General features: G+C 47.1%; 2 protein-coding genes across 4 annotated transcripts; one reads left to right on the top strand and one right to left on the bottom strand.

Moving 5' to 3' along the window:
• The first annotated feature begins 183 nt into the window (after positions 1-183).
• Positions 184-12,574, top strand: adam17a (ADAM metallopeptidase domain 17a). Of its 3 annotated transcripts, XM_076978115.1 has the most exons (20): positions 184-673; positions 3,837-3,969; positions 4,114-4,247; positions 4,347-4,435; positions 4,755-4,923; positions 5,352-5,482; positions 5,726-5,812; positions 6,271-6,384; positions 6,532-6,676; positions 6,758-6,849; positions 6,965-7,117; positions 7,790-7,989; positions 8,090-8,193; positions 8,525-8,659; positions 8,789-8,916; positions 9,040-9,118; positions 9,202-9,290; positions 9,424-9,477; positions 9,718-9,751; positions 10,465-12,574. In XM_076978115.1, exons 1-20 carry the CDS (start codon positions 559-561, stop codon positions 10,827-10,829), a joined length of 2,550 nt encoding a protein of 849 aa, XP_076834230.1. In that variant the 5' UTR covers positions 184-558; the 3' UTR covers positions 10,830-12,574. The 3 variants fall into 3 exon arrangements, with proteins under 3 accessions (XP_076834230.1, XP_076834231.1, XP_076834232.1); XM_076978116.1 differs by lacking the exon at positions 9,718-9,751 and having other exon boundaries at positions 185-673; XM_076978117.1 differs by lacking the exon at positions 9,718-9,751 and having other exon boundaries at positions 187-673; positions 10,388-10,616.
• A 29-nt stretch (positions 12,575-12,603) lies between these two features.
• Positions 12,604-14,599, bottom strand: iah1 (isoamyl acetate hydrolyzing esterase 1 (putative)). The gene is made up of 6 exons (XM_076978121.1): positions 14,302-14,599; positions 14,173-14,225; positions 13,948-14,090; positions 13,678-13,839; positions 13,476-13,597; positions 12,604-13,307 (listed from the first exon to the last, which is right to left on the bottom strand). Exons 1-6 carry the CDS (start codon positions 14,461-14,463, stop codon positions 13,134-13,136), a joined length of 816 nt encoding a protein of 271 aa, XP_076834236.1. The 5' UTR covers positions 14,464-14,599; the 3' UTR covers positions 12,604-13,133.
• Between the last annotated feature and the right edge of the window lie 96 nt (positions 14,600-14,695).

The raw sequence follows: 14,695 nt of genomic DNA, 5'->3' as shown, positions 1-14,695 counted from the left end.
ATCCCTAAACTCGTACTCGTATTTTCTGTACCAGCACTGAAAATGACGTATGAGAGTGTGTGTGAATGTAATTTTAAAGCTTTTTCTATTTGACTAATCTCGTCATTTCTGAACACCTGTTAAAACAGCCCCCAAAAGATCATAAAGACACCAGTCTTCCCGAAGAGGGCAGTATTTTATTTCCTAAGAGGGCAGTATTTCCAGCTCCTTGACCCTCGGTGAAGAAAGCTTCTCTTCTCCAAGTCTGATCCGGAAACGCATACAGAAGAACTTTTGTCGCTGACAATCGGGATACGTGCTCGGAAATATCAGCTAGCCTACCTATTTGTCTTTAGTAATTATTGTAGACAGTTTTAAGTATGTTTTGTCGGTATCCTACAATCTTACTGACGAAGACACACTGACGTTTTTCGCCGTTTATACCATGAGTTTGGCTGACGAGTCGCGGGGATATTTCTGTGCAGGCTCGCTAAGGAAATCGAAACGGCTGTCGGCATATGTCAGTTTGTATTAAATGAAATATCTGTTGAGCGCAGATTTACTGTTAACACGGTCAAGATGAGATCCTTCGTCGTTTTTACGATCACATTACTCCCTTTTTGGGTGACTTGTGCAATTAAGCCGAGAAACGTCGAGCAACACTCGTCGAAGCAGGAAGACGGTGGAGAATTTGGTGAGTTGGTTTTAGCAAACTGGACCAGCTCGCTGTTTTTATGTCTTAAAAACAAAAACGTATCACATTTTAAGATGTCTCGACCTCAACAGCAAACCAGCTCCTCACTCCAACTGCAAGACATTCGTGTATTTAGCGACGGAATTTGCTAGTCAAAATAATGGCAGTTGTTTCGTTTTGGCTTGTCTAGCAATAGCTAGCTAACATTGTAAAATTGGGAATGTGAGGTAACTAGAGTTTCATATTGCGACTCCATACTAGACTTGAACGTTATTTGAGGTTTTTCCCCTACTTAGGGTCCCTAACTAGATATATGTCCAGCTGACGTCCTTTGCAGCCTGGGTTAGCTGATTAAATTAACCAGATAGTGTCCGTCTCGTGTACACGTAAGTAACCACTAGTTGTTGGATTATCAAGCCTGCTCATATCGTGGGCAATAAAGAACTCGGATGGTTACAAATAAATAAATGTCAAACTAGGGCAGTTTTTCAACACCACTCTCCACAAAGAGCTTAGGAAATCTGCCTACTTTAAAAGAAAGAATGGCTCGGCACCTGGCTCTGAAATATCATGCATATATACTGTATACTGTAAAAAAAAAAAAGTAAATGTGCCATATTTGTCGAAATTTGTCCTCTGCTTTTTACCCATCTGTGCAATTACAACACACACACACACACACTAGTGATTACTAGGGGGCTGTGGATCACACGTGCCCAGAGCGGTGGGCAGCCCTAGCCCGGCGCCCGGGGAGCAGTTGGGGTTAGGTGCCTTGCTCAAGGGCACCTCAGTCATGGCCTCAGGTCTGGAAATCTAACCCACTACCCTCCGGTCACAAAACCAGGTCCCTACCACCAGGCCATGACACCTGCATTTGGTATATACTGTATACTGGTCTCTGGTCTCCGTAGTAGTATGCAGTAACCTATAGTATCTGGTGTGCGATGAACGCTAACCATACTACGAGGTAATGTGAACGTATGAAGATTCCAGCAACTTGGGAAAGATTTTTCCTCCACCGGTGCATGACAAGATGCAGTACACCACGAAGATGGATCTGGGCTCCAGAACTGATGTGTTGGCTCTGTTCAAAATAGCCTACCACATTCTGCTGTCAGTATATACGATATACTGGTACCCTGCTGCAAAGGTTGAAGGCAGCCACCATACCCGGAACTCAGACCCACGTCTGAAAGGAGGCACATGGGAGCTCTGACCTCCTTTCAAACCTGGGGTTGAGTCCCGGGTAGGGCGACTTAAGCTTTTGGCACACATCGTGTCAGAAGTGGAATGGCGGTGAGGCCATAGGGAACGTGCCCTATGAACCCACCCCAGTTTCAGGGGACATGGGCATGAAGACTAGGTCACGTAGGTAGGTTAAATGGGTGCTGTGCCTGCTTTGCTTTTTGGTCCTGTGGTCACAGCTCCTGTCTACCTCCTTTTGGACCTGGGTTTGAGTCCCGGATAGAGTGGCTGCCTTTAGCCTTTGTCACGGGGGATAAGTATCCAGTAAATGACAAAACGCAAGTCATACTATGAGGTATCGTTCTGCTCGATTGGGAAAGAATCTGGAATGGAATGTAGTAAACCATGAGGACAGCTCCTGTTGCATACTGGAAAATTGGGCTAAAGTGTTATGTTTTCCAGATAGCACAGCTCACTGTCCTGTCCCGTGATTCAACAGGAGAAACAAAGACTTGAAGCTGAGAAAAAAAAGTTTACAGAATGAGGAGTTGGCTGTTTATGGTTTTATCTTATGCTTTTAAAATAAAAAAATTGTACTATTGATTATGTACAACGCTAATGAGTTGTTTTTACAGCAACCTAATAGTTAAGTTGAGACCCGCCTTTTGCTGTGAGTAAAGTATCAAACTGCGTGCACCATTATTGTTCTGAAGGAACCTACTGCTTTACGGGTTAAGCAGTGCATACTGAACCAAATCTAGTGTGTTCTGTTTGAGTGCCATTTGGGACGCAGCCCTGGTCGCGTACTGCAATATTGGGTGGATGTAGGACGTCATCAGGGTATCTTTCACGCACTGGAAAGATTTATTTTGGTCACTGCATACAGCATGCTTGATTTGGGGCCCAGTCCGAACATGAGTAGTATGTAGTGGAGTATAACGCCATATGGAAATGCCACGAATTGGCGAGTGCTCCTGACTGGATGGGCTATTCCAGCCAACAGTTAAGTTGTCAATTCTGACTTCAGACAAATGCTATGTGATGGTAAGTGTAGACAGTTCCATTTGAGATTTATAGCAACTTTTGTTCATGGACTAGGGCTGCAGCGATGGACAGTTCCCGATGACATTGAAGTGCTTGGTGCCACTTGTGGGTGGTGCCTGAAGCTGATGGCTTCAGTTCAGTTCCACGTGCCAATGCTGGCAGTCATCAGATCTTCCTCCTAATTCATACATTTTAGCTACTAATGGTACAGGCTGAACAACTGTAAATAATTAATGTAAATAAATACATCAACACAAGCCTACTTGTGTATTTAATTACCCTGATGGTCAATTACGTGACCACACATCCTTTGTGATAATTCATTAATTTTTAACTTCCTATGCTCTGATTAACTACCCCTAGCCCATGTGCCTGAACAAAACCCTCATCCTGTTATATTATGTTATAATCTACATTTCAGCTTGTATTACTATGACCATCACGTGCCATTCTCATTCTGCTAAAGTTAGAGCCAATAATTTAATTGTTGGCTAGGATCATCAACCTAGCAAAATAACGAACCAGCAAAAGTTAGAAGTTACATTTCCACAAATCATTTAAGTCACACTTCCCGTCACTCTTCATAGATGTTGATTGCCTATGACTAGCTATTCATTGCTTATAACTGGCTAGCTGAGTGGCCAGTGCACTGTGTAACTCAAATGATTTACACAGTGCATTGTAACTCAAATGTGGCACTTGCTGATTTTTTTTCTCTCAAATGAGTCGACAGCCTCTGACCGCAAAGGTGTGATGTTTACATCAACGTTTCATTGCCGGTCATCAATGCCTCAGAGGGTTGGACAGACAACCTAAGCTTACTAAGTTGGTTGCTTCATTGGGAATGCAGTTGTCTTTGGCCCAGGGCAGATGTGATGTGAGGCAGTGGGTGGTGGTGAAAGTATCTAGTTCTGTGTGTTCCTCCCCTGTGCAGAAGCCCTCAGCTCTGTCCTGGCAGACTTCGACGTCCTGCCTGCCTCTAGTCTCCAGCGGCACTCTGTCAGGAAGAGGGACGCGGAATCACCAAGCCACGTGGAACGCCTGGTCAGCTTTACGGCTCTGAAGAGGTAAAGAGCCCCCCCTCCCCGAGAGGCTTGAGGACGAAATGAAATGGGAAGGCCATCTGAGAATCTTTTGTACTACAGAAATACGGCCTAATGCTTATGTACTGAAACGCTCAACAGTTATTCTGTCTTTTTTTTTTTCCTAAGGCATTTCAGTTTATACTTGACCACCAACACGGAGCTTTTCACAGACGATTTCAGAGCCGTGGTTTTAAATGAGCACGGGAGGGAGGAGAATTATGACGTGCAGCTGCAGAATTACTTCAAAGGCCACGTTGTAGGTGAGAGGCTCATTTGGGGAGGAGCTGGAAGCAGCAGAGGTATAGTGAACAGTGAATGAAGTGGTGTGGGGACAAATACACTCCTCTTGCCCTTTCCAGGCGAGGAACACTCCCGTGTGCAGGCGCACATGGACGGGGAGGAGTTCTCAGCCCACATCCTCACGGATGAAGCTGAGTACAATGTGGAGGTGAGCGCCAGTCTCAGCAGTAACCTGGAAAATGCCTGAAAACTGAAGCTGTAGGTGTAAATTGTGACCCTGTCTGCTGGGATGGTTTGGCTAGCTGCCTTTTTGAGTGATGTAACTGTAACTTGGTACAGATATAAAGGAGCCAATACAAAACGAGGAAAAGGAGAATGAGGATTCAATACCTGTTCATTTTACAGCATTAAATCAAAACACATGAAGCACGTTTTTGTGTCTCCTCATGTCCCTTTAACTGAAGTTCGATAATTCTGTTCACATACGTTGTCCCACTCTGAAGCAGCTCTCTCTCCCTCTCCACCAGCCACTGTGGAGATTCACGGAGACGGTGCCAGACGGGCGTCTGCTGGTCTACCGCTCGGAAGACATCCGCAACATCAGCCGTCTGGCCTCGCCCAAAGTGTGCGGCTACACACGGGCCGAGGCGGGGGGCTTGCTGCCGGACCAGGCCCGATCCGCCTCGCCGGACAGGGGTGGGTAGCTGCCCTCGGGTGGAGTTGAACAGACAATTGTCCTGTCATTATGCTCATGAATTAGATCATGCCTGGCATGTGACCTCGGTCAGCTTTATGCAAATGAGCCCTTATCCAAATCACAAAATGACTGATTAAATCGGAACAGGAAAAGGTCACGACAGTTCTCCTATTCCTTGTGCTTTCTGTTTTTTTCGTAGAGTATAGCATGTCATTCAAAGATTCCGTGAAGCAAAAAGCGTCATACTTGAGTCTCGTGCTCATCGCTTTGTGAGATTTGTTGTCGGTGTATGGATCTACATAAACTGCTAAAGGATCGTTTGACTCAGTCAGCGAGTGTTTTCAGTTGTCGAACGTGCTGCTTGAACATCCAACCTTGCGTACGCGTGTGAACGGTTTCTCGCTAAGCTGCCTTCCTGATGATTCAGAGCCCAGTCGCAGAGAACGGAGACAGGCCCATAACCATAAGCAGAACACCTGCACGCTCCTGCTCGTGGCCGACTATCGCTTCTTCCAGCACATGGGCCGCGGGGAGGAGAGCACCACCCTCAACTATCTGGTGAGCACAGGAGGCCCCGCCCAACGAGCCATATTCTGGGGAAACGTGCAGTCTCGTTTGGGACGGCACTGGGCCTGAACTGCCTCCCACACCCTCGCTACCCACATGGACAATGCTTTGTGTATTATTTCCGTTATTCTTATGTGAAACATGGTGCTTGTGCTTCTTGATTACAGTTGGTGTAAAGACATTTAAGGTGTTTTTGATGTGCGTATCATGTGGAGCAAATTTGCTTCTTTTCAGATCGAGCTGATTGACCGTGTAGATGACATCTATAGGAACACATCGTGGGATGAGGAATTTAAGGGCTATGGCGTACAGATTCAGCAGGTGCCTTCTGTTGTAGTGTGTTATGGTTTTCTAGTCTGCTTCAATATGGAGCCACTGTCCTCTGAAAGGTTAATGAGAAGACCAGCATAGCAACCATACATGACCTACTTCTCGGTTTTTAATCCTCAAAGCCAGTGCTCCCCCCCCTCCCGACACCTTTTCAGTACGCTTTCCATTTTCCATCAGAAGTTACAATGCAGCAGTCTGTGCTGAGTCACTCCACATATGATTCTGACTCACACACACACACACACACACACACACACACACACAAACATGCCCTCTTTAAGGATGAACTAATGAATGCCTTGTGGTTAAAACGCAACGGCTTTCGTTGGCTTAGCTGTCGTCATGCTGTTTTCTGTTGTGAGTGTGACTGTTTCGGGAGCAGTCAGCCATATTTTGGATTTGTGCGTGTCCGTGTCTTTTTGAGCAATGTCAACCCCATGTTCATGCAGATCATCATAAACAAGCATCCGACCAACGTGTCTTCAGGACAGCTTCATTATAATATGGAGGGTAGCCCCAGACCAAAAGACTTCCAAGTGTGGGATGTGAAGAAGCTTCTAGAAGTAAGTGATCTGCCTAATCGCATGTACTGGTTATGAGTGAACTCGGTTCTGATGATTTCTGATACGGGACTGCCTTGATTATTTGAGTGACCATTCGAGTCAACGGATGCTAATCGTTTTCTCTTTTGACTTTAAAACTCCAATCAGCAATTCAGCCTGGACATTGCGGACAACGCCTCCAGTGTTTGCCTGGCCCACCTCTTCACGTACCAGGACTTCGATGAGGGCACTCTGGGTCTGGCCTACGTGGCCTCTTCCAGGGACCAGGCCTTAGGGGGCCTCTGCTCCAAACGTACGGCTCCTACAAATGTCGGGACACGCCTCCTCACACGGTGACCTCATGACAATACAGACGTTTTTCCCGCTCTTGCAGCTTACTACCCATCCAAGTCTGTGGAGAAGCCCAGCTATCTAAACACCGGTTTAACCAGCACGAAGAATTATGGCAAGACCATTCTCACGAAGGTTTGTGTGCAACATGTCTGTTGATTCTCATTCACGTTTCTTCAAAGATGCATTTGTTGTAGACTATTTATAGCCCAGTGAGACCGCATGACTATATGTTAACTCCAATGTCCAGGAAGCAGATCTCGTGACCACTCACGAGCTTGGACACAACTTTGGAGCGGAGCACGACCCAGACAACATCGCCTACTGCGCGCCAGGCGATGACCAGGGGGGCAAGTTCGTCATGTACCCCATCGCTGTTAGCGGAGACCATGTCAACAACAAGGTGCTGATCTAGGAACAGTTACTCCACTCACTCTCCTATAGACACAAGCCATGTGAACACTCACTAAAATAAGCCTGATTTACATGGGGGGAAACTGGATCTGTTGGGTCACGAAACCAAACGGTACGCAAAATAAAGATACGTAGTTCTCCAGCTTGCCGAGCGTTGGAGAGGTGTACTAAATGTAAACATTTCATCCACACAGCAGGTCATTTTCAGCCTACTTCTATTGACATTTCTTATTGTAGGGAAATACAGCAGTATACCCATTAGTGACACTGTAGCTCAGTGTTCTGCAACAAGAATAATTAGAAGTGCCATTACCACAGGGGAAGTCATGCGCCTGCTGTATAATGGGTTTTTAGACTGACGTGCCTAGGGTTGCACAAAATGGTCAAAAATATCATATTGCCACATGTTGGAAGTGCAGTTGCTCCTTACATTGAAAGCGCTTGGATTAACCCTTGACATGACTGTTAGACACCGGCCTGGATTACTTTGGCTAAACTGGTTTGTTGGACTTGTTGGCTACAGTGGAATAATCTATAGTGCATTCAATGGATGTATTGCATGTTGCAGCCGTCCGTATTCTCGCAAAGGCGATCACTGCGATAACCAGCGAGCGGTACATCGTGCGGTTCCTCTTTGACCCCCGTGTCCGTTTCTCCCCAGCGCTTCTCCAACTGCAGCAAGGCCTCGGTGAGCAGGACGTTGCGGGTCAAGGCCCCCGTGTGCTTCCGTGTGCGGAGCAGCAAGCTGTGTGGGAACTCGCGGGTGGAGGAGGGCGAGCAGTGTGACCCGGGACTCCTGCACCTCCACGACGACCTCTGCTGCACCGCCGGCTGCATGTTCAAGACCGGCGCCCAGTGCAGGTGCGTGGTGAGGTCAACGTTCATTCATGTCTAACGTGTTGCTTCTTGAATCTCTCATCACGCATTACTTTAGCTTCATCCGTCTTCTCTGTCCACGCAGTGACAGGAACAGTCCCTGCTGTAACAACTGCAGGTTCCAGGAAGCGTGGAAGGTGTGCCAGGAGTCCATCAATGCCACGTGTAAAGCCCTGTCCAAGTGCACCGGTGAGCAGCCCGGCCCCACCAGGGTCTCCCGCCACAAACCACTAGCTTCCCCAGAGACTACGCACATGAGAAGCTGCGTTCAGCTTAGTGAAGACCAACCTTATTTCCTCAGGATGGAAAACTGAGATCCCACCCTTTATTAGAAAGCCCTTGCCCTACGTCCAGGGGAACGCATGGTCATGCATGCATTATGCTGACATATAGATATTTTTTAGAATTTCTTATATAATAATATTATTATAATTATTATATATTATATAATATATAATAATAATAATAATAATGCATAATAATTAACAAAGAATTAAAACATGTGCTGCTGTCCCTGCAGGCAAGAGCAGTGAGTGTCCCGCCCCGGGTAACCTGCCCAATGGCACGGAGTGTGTGGACAAGGGCGTGTGTCGCCAGGGCGAGTGTGTGCCCTTCTGCGAGGCCAAGGGGGCCGGCCGCTCCTGCGCCTGCAACGGTGAGTACAGGGGGCGGAGTCCTGGTGAGCTTCAAACCCCGCCCTGTACAGGGGCGGAGTCCTGGTGAGCTTCAAACCCCGCCCACCCCGAAATGCTTCTTCAATGCTTCCTCGCGGCTCTGCCTCCAGACACGGACCACTCGTGTAAAGTGTGCTGCAGGAGCGCGAACGGCGTGTGCTCACCTTACCGCCACGAGGGAGAATATCTGTACCTGCGCAAGGGCAAGCCGTGCACCGTGGGCTTCTGCGACGGCCACGTGAGCGCTCTCGTCCTCCCTGCCCTCGTCTCACTTTCACCGGCACACGCTTTTCACGCGGAGAGGCTTGAGAGCCCCCCCCCCCCCCCGTGATGGATTGTGCTTGCTGTTTGTTCTTCACAGGGCAAGTGCATGAAGCAAGTGCAAGACGTGGTCGAGAGACTGTGGGACTTCATCGACAAGCTCGACATCAACACGTTCGGTAGCGGACCATGTGTATCTGCACATTTCTCCTTGGCTTGTTGGGCACCGAGCGGCTGCTGAATGTCCTTCTCTAATCTGCAGGGAAGTTCCTGGCTGATAACATAGTGGGCTCAGTGGTGGTGTTCTCTCTCCTCTTCTGGATCCCGTTGAGTATTCTGGTGCACTGTGTGGTAAGTGGACCTTCAGGTCGCTTTATATCACTCAGGAGCTTCCTACAGCAATAGGACAGCTCCTGTGTGAAGGACCTCTCCTGGACGTGGAGCAGAAGACGTGTAATGGCTTCTTCTGTGTGCTTATTTGTAGGACAAGAAGCTGGATCGACAGTTCGAAGAGAACTCTAAGAGTCTGTTTCCCAGCGTGAGTGATGCCCCATACCCATCTCGTATACTCCAGAAATAGGAATCTTTTACTGTTCTAATAAAATGGCACCCAAGACAGCCAGGTAGCACATTAATGAGGTACATGTGTGAAAGGGTTTGTAAGTAGCTGCGGTTCTCACGGGCGTCTCCGGTAAGGCTAACGTGTTTTGTGGGTGAGCTTTGCCTGAAGACATGACCTGTGGCTCCACTGTTTGCTCTGGGTGTCGTGGAACTGCAGCAGATGGTGGTGGAGGTGTGTAGTAAAGCCTCAGGTGAGTGTGTGTGTGTGTGTGTGTGTGTTCCTGCCCCGGAGTGTGTGTTGCAGCATGGGTAGCAGGGAGAGTGGCGGAGTCGCTGTGCGCTCGGGGGCTAGCTGTCGTGCGGTGGGTGTGTAGAATGCTTCAGCACGACTAGAGTAGCGCTTGTGTTCTCGTGCTGTCGTTGATGGCGTTCATGCCGTCGTGGGCCCAGTGTCACTTTGAATGGCAGTTTTTGAGTGTTCAGAGTGCATGGCTTTTAGGAAATACGTTACAATTGCCATGAATGCTCACTGGGGCATGGGGGTGTGTTGGTGACCGGTACCTGAGCCTGTCATGTAGCTAATAGCCCAAGCAGGCCTGCATATGTCCACGCAGGTGCGTACGACTATAGCATGTTTACCATGATTAGTCAACATCTGTGAAAACAGTATTTTCTGGTATAATAGTCAGGGGGGTTGGGGGAGGGTTACAAATTGATGGAAAATGTGTTTGGTGCTCCTTTCAAAATTGGATCAATATCACGCTCAATGTGTTTTATTAATTTACTGAAGACATCGCTGGGGATTTTTCTGCTTAACATTTTCTCACAGAAAACATACAGACCATCAAAGAACATTGTTTTCACATGTCCGCTTCACCTCCGTTCAGAACGCTGTGTGCCTGGAGGATGCTGGGATATCCCGTGTTCTCTCTCTCACCACTGCACTCGCCCCTCCCTCTTCTAGAACGTGGAGATGCTGAGTGGACACGAGGGGGGTCCCAAGCGCATTGTCAGGGGCCCTGCTCCGCCTTCCCTTTTGCCAGTCCGGCCCCCGCCGGTCCCGCCCAGCGCCGGCAGCACCTCGCCGCCGGCACCGGGCCCGTCCCCAGCCCGCGGCCCTGCCCCGGCCTCCGCCGAACCAAGAGCGGATCCGCAGCGAATGGACACCATCGCGGAGGTCCCGACCGGGGACTCGCCGCGGGACGAGCTGGGGGTAGACTTCCTGCCCAGCCGCTCGCCGGCCAGGTCGTTCGAGGACCTCACCGAGCAGACGCCGCTAAACCAGCCCGACAGGAGGAGGCTGCAGAGGCAGCCGCGGCTGGACAGTAAGGAGACGGAGTGCTGAGGGGGGGGGCTCCCACGGCCCCTCCACACTTCCACACTCACTCCTCACCTGTGCACTTTGACTTCCTGATGAGTTAGCTTGGAGACGCTCCCACACTTGGTGCAGGTGTGCCATGGTGACTGCTGAATATTTTGGGTTAAACACGTATTTGTTTGCTAATGGAGAAATGTGTAAATGCTAGAGACTGCAGTGTAGGGCCCTGGATGTTTAATGACTGCTGTCTGATAAAGCCCAGGGTAAGACACTTCAGTGGGACTTACGGGAGTTATTGCAGAGCTCAGGTCATGTTGATGTGCACACACACACACTTGTTAGCTCTCTGATCAGACAGATAAGATGTATTTGTTCCCCATTCAATTTTGGGACCCAGGCCACTTCATTGACGGCCCTTTACAATGGACCTCGCCGTGGCCACGGGTCCCCTGACAGGAAATGCACATGCCCGACCGTGTATCGCATCCTGTTGTGACAGGACGCAAGTCACACTTGATTCTGCAGCAAACAAAAACAAACAAACAAAAAAGGTAATTGGAAATAAATATGCATAGAGAAGGTCTGGAGATATAGACCATGCTGGACTGGTGGCAGGGTGTGTGATCCAGTGTGTGTGTGTGTGTGTATCAGTGGAGTCTGGTGCTGTCAAACCACACTGCTATTTCAAAATGTGACCAACAGTTCCTGCCTCTCCCATGAATGGTTTTAGAAGGTAAGCTCTCCACACGCAGATTAGAGCACGTCTGGGCCACGGACCATTCCAGAGGCAGATTCCTCATTGCCGGTAATCTACTGCTAGACTCTGCTTAATCTGAGTCTGATACCAGCCATCAGAGATTCTATAACTGTGTGCCCTGTTACTGTCTTAAATCATGATATTTCTAGTGTAGGATTTTGGAAAGAGTTTCATTGCATGGTCATGATGGGATTCAGTTTGTATGGATATGATGTCAGACATTAAATGAGTGTAAAGCATTCATCTTTGTACACCAGGAATACATGATTCAAAATCTCGCAGGACTCTGGGCTTTACACTGTTTCTGCTATAGTTGTTTCTCTTGCGTCTTCTAAATGTTTCAAAAGAAAAACTGGAAACCTTCAATGGTAAACACTGTTGAACAGTATTACAACCCCACATTAGCATTAAGAGTGAACTGTTACTGAACATGTCTTCCAAAATGGCACCCTGGTTGTGGATGTTATCAGTGGAACTTAAGACCACAATAACATTGGCATCCAGTAATTGGTCCATAATGACCCTTCTGTGTTTTCTAAGACGGGTTACTTGTGAATGTATGTTCAAGTAATATGAATGATTTAAATGTTGCATCAGAAATATCTTGTGAAGTACTTCCATTGTTAGTATGATCGCATACCATATTGAATTTCTTATGTTGCACAGCTGTAAGATTTAGATTGTTCCTGTACACTGTCATTGATACTGTATTTTATATTCTTTGTTTATATATATTTGGAAATGCTATCCCTGGTTTCTATGACTGTAATTATTTGAGCATTTGAATATGGCTTGATAAAGTTTATAGAATTTTAAATGTGCCATAAGTATGATGTACTACAAAAAAAACCCTTTATTATAGAACGTAATAGTTTAATAAGAAGCTTTTTGTTTGAAATGTTCACATTTTTATGGGGCACTTTATCTCCATGTTTCTTGCTATATATAAATTTACTGGCAATTATGAACCTACAAGAATAAAGTATCTTAGCAACAGTACACGGTTGCATGAATGATCTCAATGTGACTAATGAAAACCACAACAAAGTTTTTATTAAGATCATAAACACAACCCTTCACAAAATGTTTCGGGCATACTGAACCTCCAGATGAGTGAATGAAGACTTTTATCATCGTTAACACTGTCATTTCTCATCAACCAAGCAATGAGAAAGCCCTGGATAAGCAGCCTTCGTGTATGTCCCTAGGTGTGAGGAAATCGTAGTGGTTTCTCACGTAAAAAGCCGACAAGGACAATTCACTACCTAATAAAAGTCTAATGTCTCCATCTTGGACTGTAACCATCTTGACCATCAGCTGTCAACATAAGTAATCAGTGATGTGTTCCACAGATCCAGCCACATACTGCCCTCTGTGCTGCTACAGGATTAACCTAAGAAGCTCCTGGGAATGCTGAAATACCTGTTTAAAAATACCCCCCTTTTATTATTAATGACCCTGTCCCTGCTCTCTAAAACAAATACAGCTTAATTAGTACCAACCACATAGGTACAGTCCAGCTTCAGTACAATTCAGGGAGACATCAAGCCTACTGGATCTAATCACACAACAGACTGTTCTCTGGGTTCTTGGCGTCTACATCTGCCCAGTGAGGGAGGATGAAGGGCAAGTCAGCCACTCTACTCTCCAGGAGTGTCCACAGGTGCTCGGCCACAAACTGCTTGCCCTTCTCGGAGAGGTGCAAGCCATCCGACAGATACTCTGAGAAGTCCTAAGAGAAGAGAATTGGATTTGTTTATGGCCTGGTGTAATGTTAACACATTAGGTGCCCACAATTGCAGCTTCCACCTACTTTTTGTTACATGAATCAATCTTCACTGTATTATTTGCACGTGCAACGTAATTAAGCAGATTGTGTTTGAGAGAAGGAGAGAGATACCTCTCCATCTTTCTGCATGAGTGACCAGAGGTCCAGCACATCCACTCCACAGTGGCCTGCTGCCTGGACACAGGCCTGGGCGTACTGCCCAGTCACAGAGTTAAGACGGTTCAGGGACGAGCCTGGCAAATGGGAATAAAGGAAATTAGAACACCAGCCACAATTACAAGTGAGTAAAACTGAAAGGAAAGACGAGACATACCTTTGAGGATGCACTCTTTCTCCCAGCACGCCTCGTGAAGTGGTGGAGGGGTAATGAACACAACCTTGTCCTTAGGTACCCCAGCCGAGGCCAGGTATCCAACTATTCCTTTCAAATTCTCCTTGTATTCCTCACACGGGACGTGCTGCTGTGGATTTTTATCTGAGGTACAAAGAAGAACAGTTTTTAAAATACTTAAAGTGCTAACTATAGTAGACGTATTTTGATAAGGTACTCAAGAGTTAAGTTAAAGGAATTGTGCTGTCCTGCCTTCCAGGGAACTGTCGTTGGCACCGAAGAAGACGACCACGGCGGCGACTACAGGGTCGGAGTGTGTTATAATACGGGGGAGGACCGCTGCAGCCCACCTCGTGTTGTAGCCCGACAGACCCCTGTTCACCACATCACATTTCCTGACAAAAAAACAGAATTAGTAGGACTCAAACCAACGTGTGTAGCGTCAAACATTAAAAGCCACGGACGTTAAATACGAACCTCGCAAGCTTATTTGCTATTTCCGAGCCCCATCCGTTCGTTTGAAAACAAAACTGAAACAGTCCAAGGTTGAAGTTTTAGAGTGGAAATATCGTCCAGGTGTTTATGTGAACACACCACCCAACCTACCTGTGTAATGGAGTCTCCAAACAGCACGACCCGAGGCCATGTAATGCTCTTTATTTGAGACATTATCAGACACACGGCATGTTGTACAAACGCCCGGGCTGTTTCACCACAGCTCGGTTTAGAGTCCCTCATCTGCGCCTCCTGTTGTGAGGAGGTCGCCATGAGCTGGACACTAACCACACTTTTAGAGGGGTTTCACGCAAATGAGTATCCGATAATAATGATTATCACTTCTTCTATCGCTGCATTACTAATATAATGTTTTATTTTCTGCTTTAAGAGTATTAGTCGTTTCCAGGCGTACATGAGTTCCAGCAAATCTTTAAAAAGTCGATTCAGCAATCTCAATTATATGGTTTATTTTCCATTTGTGAAGGAAAACTAAACCGTCAGT

Source organism: Brachyhypopomus gauderio, chromosome 17, assembly GCF_052324685.1.
Source record: "Brachyhypopomus gauderio isolate BG-103 chromosome 17, BGAUD_0.2, whole genome shotgun sequence".
NCBI lineage: Eukaryota > Metazoa > Chordata > Actinopteri > Gymnotiformes > Hypopomidae > Brachyhypopomus > Brachyhypopomus gauderio.
Note: the sequence above shows the minus strand (reverse complement) of the source record. Positions and strands in the feature narration are given on the sequence as shown.